Below are 8,133 nucleotides of genomic sequence, written 5' to 3'. Positions count from 1 at the left end.
TCTTACCTCTTGTCTTCAAAACTGTTGTATCATAAGCCTTGGTTGGCATTGTGGGAGGAAATGGCCATTGCGTGCAGGCTTTAACGCCTGTGTAGAGCTCCTTTGGTAATGTGAAGGTCGGGAACATGGCACCACGAGAGGTGTGTGTATGGTATGGATGTTCGATTGGATATGGGGAGCAGATTTCTCTAAGATTTATTGAACAAATAAAATAGAAACAGAAGAAAAAGAAATACAATAAAAAATTATTGTCAAATATTTATTGGGACCCTTCATTATGGCACATACTGTTCTAATCCCTGGGGATATGACAGTGACCCAAATTTCCTATATTCATGAAGTTAACATTCTACTGGGGCCAGGGCTGCACCTGTCTAGCAAGTGCAAGGTCCTGAGTTTGAGCCTTGGTATCAGAAAAAAGAAATTCTATGGAATATGTAGCATAAAGCATAAGAAATGTTCTGAATTTTGCTGGACAAATCAAAACTAAATTTATTTTTAAAAGAAGTCATACCTAATAATCAGTGAATAACTTCCATAACTGGTAAAAGCAGATGATATATGAATTTTGTAGTTTTTAGAATATACAGGAAGAATTTCTACTTGCTTTTAATTCTTGTTTTTAAAGGACCAAGGGACTTTATTTTATGGAATGTTTTGGGTGTTTAAACTCAGTAATAAAACCACCTTGGATTAAACTTTTATTCCAGATTATCTACTTCTTGAAGCAATCAACTAACAAAATTATACTGCTCATTTCCGTACACAGACTGTTTTGAAACAAAAAAGCCAAAAATAGCTAGGCCACTGTTATGGCTTATATCTACATGTCCCCCCAAAGCCTCATGTGATCATAGGTGGAGCTTTTCGGAGGTGGCTGGATCTAGGGTGTGTGATGCTGGGATTGATTCAAGATGCATGCTAGGGTTAAGGCTGCCCCCCCCCACCCCGTGGGTAGCCTGGATAAGATATAGGGGACAGAAAGGGATGCTGTTGTTTGTTGTTTGCTGCTTCTGCTGCCTCCTGCCTTCCACTTTCCACACCACAAACTGTTTTTTCTCCTCTGTGATGCCCCTCTGCCATGTGCCACCCAGCCCTGGAGGAAGAGGAAACCTCTACAAACTGTGAGCCAAAATAAAACTTTCCTCCTGTAATTTTAGGTGTTGGGCATTTTGTTTCAGCAAGGAGAAAAAGTAACTAAGGAAAAAAAAGTTAAAGAGGCCACATTTTCTATCATTTGCAAAACTAGCAAACGTTAGGAAAACAAAAGGGTTGTCTAAACTAGAAAAAACCAGAGATTAGGAAGTTCATGTTATGTTAATTAGAAAATTAAGTAGGAAAAAACAAGACCAATGTTATGGGTTGAATTGTTTCTCTCTCCAAAATTCCTAGGTTGAAATCCAACCTCAAAGGCCTTATGCTGTGATTTAATTTGGAAATGGTGTCATTCTATACATAATCGTTAAAAGGGGGTCATATCAGTGTAGAGTGGGCTCCTATTCTAACATGAGTGGTATCCTTATAAAAAAAAGAAACTTGGACACCAATAAGTACACAAAGAAAGTGACACACAGATGAAGACAAGAGATCAGAGGGGACACATCTACAAGCCAGGGAATGCTGAATATTATTGTACCAGTGAACCACCAGAAGCCAGAGTAAGCCATGGACAGATTCTCACAGCCCTCAGAAGGAACCAACCTTGCCAGCACCTTGGACATCTGCTGCAAGCAGGAAGGTAAACGGAACAAATTTAATCCAACAAAATGAGCTTTTCTTTTTATACTCTTTATGAAGAGAATTTTAAAAGTCAAAAACAACAGTTCTTCACATAATTCTTTGTAAAAACAAAACCAAACCACCCTCAAAAGCAAAAAACTCCTCCCAAACCTAAATTAATGGATCTAATTGAAACACAATTTTAAATGTCGGCTTAGTATTTTCAGTTAAGACTGATAAGTTGATAAGTGACTTCAGTGTCCAGAAGAACATCTACTGCTCAGACCTGGTTTCCTACATCGGTTTCCAATAAAAGGAACCAGGGGATTTTTTGGCATTATGACTGATTCTAGCAGAGGGACAGGACATATACAAGATGATACAGAAGTGCCAGAAAATAAGGAAGAGCTAAAAGAAAAAAAAACCCTTCCAAAATGCCAAATAGTGGAGTAAATGTCAAAACAATACAGAAACAAATGGAAATTGCTTCTTATGGCTAATATGAGTAACAAAGTAGTATAGAGTAACTACCTATGTACAAAAAACAAAACAGTATCCACAAGTCCATATTGCAAATAATTAAACAAATATCCCATGCAGAAGAATGCCAAGGAAATAACTACTTTGTTCTCCGAAGGTGGAGCATAATTTCAGATGCCTGGTGTGCACAGTGACTTTAAGAGTACAGTGTGGAAAGAGAAAAATATTAATTGTACAGTGGAGAAACCTGATGAGCACTCGCTGTCCCTGACAGTGATTAATCATGCCGAGAGCAGGAACAGTGATGTGATATAATGAATGGCACTATATCTCTGTGATCTTCCACCCAAAACACATTACCCCAGTCTAACCATAAGAAAAACATTGATCAGAACCCCACTTGGGGGCACCCTACAAAATACTTGACCTGTCATCCTCAAATTTCCAAGGTCATTAGAATAAGGAAAGCCTGAGAAAATGTTACAGCCAAAAGAAGCCTAAGAAGACATGATGACTAAATGTAGTGTGGTATCCTGGGTGGATTTGAAACAGGAAAAGGACAGTAGATAAAAACTGAGGAAATGTGAATAAAGTATGGACATCAGTGAAATAGTAATTCATCAAAATTGGTTAATTAACTGCCATATTAATGTAAGATGTTAACAGTAGAGAAAATTGGGTGTGGGGCATGTGGCAATTCCCTGTACTAACTTCCCAGTAATTCTATAAATCTAAAACTATACTAAAATAAAAAAGCTTATTTATTTATTTAGTACCAGGAAGTGAACTCAGGACCTCATGCTTGCCAGGCAGGCGCTGTGCTGCTGAGCTATATCCCCAGTCCAAAAAATTTATTTTATTTTATTTTTATTTTTTTGGTATCAGAGATCGAACTCAGGACCTTGAGCTTGCGAGGCAGGTGGCAGAACCACTGAACTAAATCCCCAGCCCACTAAAAAGTTTATTTTAAAAAAGATTGGCAGAGGATATAATTGGGGGAGAAATCAAAATAATGTTAACTTGGATTTGCACCAGCTTATCCTTGCAATTGTTAAAAAATAGCCTTTAGGGCCAGGGATTTAGCTCGGTGGTTTTGCTGCCTGCTGCGCAAGCGTAAGGACCCGAGTTCGATCCCTGGTACCAAAAAAAAAGCTTTTATAGTAGAAGGAAGATTCTTAGATATGAGGAAGGGAATCAGGAGAGGAGAAAGGAGAGAAAAAGGAGAGGGCAATGAGGGAGGTGAATACAAAGTATGTTATCTGCATGTACCAATATGCCAAAATGAAACTCATTCTTCTGTATAACTAAAATTCACTAATAAGTGAAAAACAATTTCATGAAAAGTCTAACTTGTCCTACACTCAATTTAGTCATATGGAATTCCAGTGTTTTTTTCTTGATTATAACAAGGGAGGAAAATGCAGGTTGTACACTTACTCTACTGCTGAATTTGGTGGTTTGGGCAACCTAGAATAAAAACAGGAAACAAATACTAAATTAAATTAAGGACTGTTTAAGCCTTGTATTTCTACTGCAAACTTGCTTAAGAATAAAGACATCCCATTTTCAAATTAAATTGTCAGAATATTTTTTATTAACCTTTTGGAAGTGTGCATATTGATAAGACAGAGGGATATGGTCCTTTTCATATCTCAGTTGTCTGTTGGTCAGTTTTTCCATTGCATTTATTCTAACTTCAGTCCTTGTCACCACCCCTTGTGCATTTCTTATTTGCAGTGAAGGTACAGAGCCTGACATGTACTGGCAAGAGAGCTTTGGTCCTTAGTGACCTTCACTCTCATGACCAGGCAGTAGCCAGAGAGCCCTGAGGGAGCTCGACATCAGCCAAGTGGTACAAGTGCATGACCTAAAGCGACCAGAGTCTGGCCTACTTGGAGGCGACATGCAAGTACCAGGTGTGCTTTGTTCCTTTGGCCAGGGTTGTTGACCTCTCTTCTGAGTAAATGCTGGTCAGTCAGCAAAGAGAGGATACAATAGAACTGACAGAGCTCCTAGAGGCATGCCCCTTCTGAACTGGCTCATTCCAAGCTTGTGCTTTTACTAGCTACTTTGAACTGTGCATCCCAAGAAGTAATGCCATAGTCCTACGAAGGAGTCTACTAGAGAGGGATTGATATGCACTTACATTTGACTTTGGCACTTGGTTTCAGACTATGCAACTAGGACTGAAAGATTTCAGACATGAAAAACGAACACAGTGCTATCAGATAGTAAAAACCGGTAAAACTAAATACACTGTTTAATTTTTCAGATATTGCTCGCTCCATGCTAGAGGGTAGTCACTAGAAAGTGGTATGTTGGCCATATAATTTTATTATTCTATAATGAATGCATTATAAACACACAATTCACATTAATCATAAAAGTTATACAACTGGACTCGAGTTTGTGGGAGAACTAAAAAAATAATTTTCTGTTTTGAGATGGGGAGAAGGTGGTTTGTGATGAATGATACCAATGCAAGGGATTTAGGGTTACTAGATTAGCCACTGCATATAAAACATTAACTATTATCTCTAATTGTTCTCATGTGATGAATTTTACTATGATATTGATAAGTATATGACTAAAATTGAAAATGAAAAAGGTACAAATATTTTTAAAAGGAAATCTTTTTTAAAAATTCAAAATTGGAAGAAATAAAATGAACAAATGTTCAGAGACACCACTTCCTTGACTCAAACTAGTTCATCCTACTGCCATGCTCTACATCTGCTTTGGAAAGTTCACTACATCCAAAAAGTTAAAGCCCAGGCGAACATAAATTCTGACTTTTTGGTTCCCTCTAGTGGCTAAATTTTATACTGCACTAACTTCTCAAGCTATAAACAGATAACATCACAGATAAGGTAAAGAAGTGGTATTTTCATCATTACTTCAGTTCTGTCCTTTTTTAAAAAAAATTTAAAATAAAAATTTATGATTTTGTAGTATACACAATAAATTATTTAAAATAATATAAGTAATTTAATATACTGGAAAATAATATCTTGTAAGTACAGAGTCCATTAACCAGTACTCCTTACTTAAAGAGCTGAAAATTACTTAGGGAATAATTTTAAAGAGTTATTTGTACATAATCACAACATATCTCTCTCCTCGTGAAATTCCAATTAAAAATTGTTGAGTGCCACTGAGACATTTTCTATAACTGTAAAAAATAGATTCTTTTTTTTTTTTTTTTTGGTACCAGGGATTGAACTCGGGACTTTGTGCTTTCGAGGTAGGTGGTGGAACCACTGAGCTAAATTCCCGGCCCCCAAAATAGATTCTTATTAAAGTAAGTAAATAGATCAAAGCTAAGGAAATAATCAAGATTACCTGTAGGAATCCCTTTGAGCATTACTATTCATTATTTTAAATTTTTTGTTCACTTGTTTAAATGCTCAAATTATTAGTTCTGGTTTATTTACTTTTTTGTTCATAGTATTAATGATCTCTTTTTTAATAAAAAGGAAGAATTTGTGTCTCAAAAAGTCCTCGTGTGGGGGCTGTTTAATTTCTCACATTATTTACTTCCAATTAAAATGTTGTTTGATTTAATAGAAGGTAGGGAGGAGTCTTCAAACTTACAAAGAATCATTTCCATAGATGTCACTTTTTTTGTTCTGTGTCAAGTAATAGAATTGTTCAGTAGGAAGCTTTCTGAAATGAAAGAAAAGATTAAATTGAATATCTTTTTAACACAGTATAAGCAGGGAGACAGTAAAAGACAAATAGATTTGCTAATACAACCATGAATATATATAGGAATTCAGTATATGAGAAGGTAGCATTTTAAATTAGTTGAAAAGTATATGTTTTTCAACGAATGGTACAGGAAGCACTATCCATTTGGAAAATAATGTATCTCTATTTGACACTATTCAAAAGGATAATTTAATATTATAAAGAATGTATTGTGCTTTCCATGGATCTCTCTCAGTTCTTATACTATCTATCTTTCAAGAGGAAAAAAGAAAAGGGTTGATGGTGAGTGTCAAACTCATTCAGATGATTGAGAAAATTATTGTTGTAGAATAATAATAATAATTTTCCTAATCATCATCAGTCCTTTTGTCTCTCTCTTTTTTCCCTTATTAATAGTATGACTTTCGATATTTTCTCTGAATTGGAGAACGGCAGTATTTTGTAGACTCACCTTGCCTCAATATGCATTTGCAATGTGGGGATGAGATTAAAAATAATGACTCTCAATCGATAGTGTGATTTCCTCTTGGGCCCCAACACTTGTAGGAAGATTATGGAAATATGTGGGGGTGATTTTATTTTGGTTGTTACAATGAATGAAGGACGCTACTAGTATCCACAGGCAAAGAGCTAGGGATGCTAAACATCTTGGGAGTACATGGTACAAAAGAGCTGTCCTGTTCCAAATGCCTTCTTAGGAAACAAGTAAGAGTGTGGAATAAAATGCATAAGAATTTTCTTTCCTTGGCTGCTATTTACTAAAATTAACGGCACAAGGCTGTTCCACCTTTTATTGTCTGGTGGCTGGTTGCTGATAGTATTTATTTCATCTTTTAGACATTGTAAGAGATTTTGCTTCATATTATAGTCATATTACCTTTTAAGTACTATGATTATTAAAGGGTACTAGGAAAATAGAAGTTCCTCAAGAAATTAAAAATATCCTTCAGTTCGCAGAGCACTACAGATCTGTTTAATAGCTTTTCCTATTTGACAGTAGCTTAGAGGAAGAATCCATTTCCTTTTTTCATAGACAAATTAACAATTTTACTACTTCACTAATGTTTATGGAAGTGAAAATAAAGTTATAAATTTTCATCACTTTGTGATTTAATTCTTTCAGGGACTGGATGCTGAATTAGATAATGACTGGCCTCATTTGGGAATTTCTGAAACATGCACATCATGCGTAAGTAAACATTGCTAATGTTTCTTCAAAAGAGTTTTCCTTAGATATATTTATGTCAAAAACTGCTATAAAGAAGGAAAAATTTGAGTAATTTGTAAGAAAATGGATGCATTTTGAAACCATAATGTTAAGTGAAATACATGAGATACACATTAAATAGTGTATGGTTTCTCTTATATGAGAAACCCAAAGTACAGTGGTACTTCAGTTCATGAACTTAATTTGTTCCACCATTCTGGGAAACATGGCCACATTCATGTATGTGTGGGAAAGATGGCTGCAGTCACATTCGTCACCTGAAGCAGACTTTGCAAATTAAACCAAAATTTTGCCAAACATTTCTGTTTGTGAACAATTTGGTTTGTGAACCCAGGTGCTGTACTGCTGTATTAATTAAAGAGCAAAATAAAAGAAAGATCCAAGGAAACAGGGAGATAGATTGTTTGCAAATGGGAAGGGGACCAACAGATGGAGGGAGGAGAAAGTAAGGGAGGGGAAGGGGATAAAAAAAGAATTAAGATGTGTCATGTACATGTACCAAATACCTACAACGTAATAGTCATCATGTACTGCAAAAAGGTACTAATATAAAATAACAAAAAGTTAGTTAACTAGATTGTTAGTAAACCAGGTGACCAGGATTGTTAGGTAAAGCAGAAGCAAGTGGGCTCTATGCTATGGTTTGATTTTGCTCTCAGTAAATTTCATAATCTTTTTTTTTTGTACTGGGGATCGAACTCAGGTCCTTGTGCTTAAATTTCATAATCTTTTGTAAATAATGTGACATTTAATTTACTGCTCTCAGACTTTTTTGCTTTGCTTAATTTTATTTTATTTTATTTTTTATTTTTATTTTTGGTACCGGGGATCGAACTCAGGACTTTGTGCTTGCCAGGCAGGCACCAGCACCACTGGGCTAAGTCCCCTTTGCTTAACTTTAACTTGTGTGTTTTTTGTTTTTTGGGTTTTTTTTGTACCAGGGATCAAACTTGGGACCTTGCGCTTACAAGGCAGGTGGCGGAACCACTAAGCTA

The 8,133-nt window shown here is 35.8% G+C and overlaps 1 protein-coding gene and 1 long non-coding RNA gene across 5 annotated transcripts in view; one reads left to right on the top strand and one right to left on the bottom strand.

Moving 5' to 3' along the window:
• LOC101718167 (sperm microtubule inner protein 4) overlaps positions 1 to 8,133 on the bottom strand; it is a 34,231-nt gene that overhangs the window by 16,428 nt on the left and 9,670 nt on the right. For 2 of the 3 annotated variants that reach the window (XM_087206639.1, XM_087206640.1), the window contains exons 5-7: positions 5,794 to 5,865; positions 3,637 to 3,666; positions 7 to 188 (exon numbers count right to left, since the gene is read on the bottom strand). In XM_087206639.1, the coding sequence (XP_087062765.1) occupies positions 7 to 188; positions 3,637 to 3,666; positions 5,794 to 5,865 (284 nt within the window). Of the gene's footprint in view, positions 1 to 6; positions 189 to 3,636; positions 3,667 to 5,793; positions 5,866 to 8,133 lie in introns of those variants that run through there. The other variant, XM_087206638.1, reaches the window with a different exon arrangement.
• LOC147829225 (uncharacterized) overlaps positions 1 to 8,133 on the top strand; it is a 56,487-nt gene that overhangs the window by 39,872 nt on the left and 8,482 nt on the right. For both annotated transcript variants that reach the window (XR_015449337.1, XR_015449336.1), the window contains exon 2: positions 7,034 to 7,099. This is a non-coding gene — a long non-coding RNA (uncharacterized LOC147829225). The remainder of the gene's footprint in view (positions 1 to 7,033; positions 7,100 to 8,133) is intronic.

Source organism: Heterocephalus glaber, unplaced genomic scaffold (genome assembly GCF_053883595.1).
Source record: "Heterocephalus glaber isolate CG9 unplaced genomic scaffold, H.glaber_assembly_v1.0 deba00000676, whole genome shotgun sequence".
Lineage (NCBI taxonomy): Eukaryota > Metazoa > Chordata > Mammalia > Rodentia > Bathyergidae > Heterocephalus > Heterocephalus glaber.
This window is presented reverse-complemented; position numbering and strand designations above follow the sequence as displayed.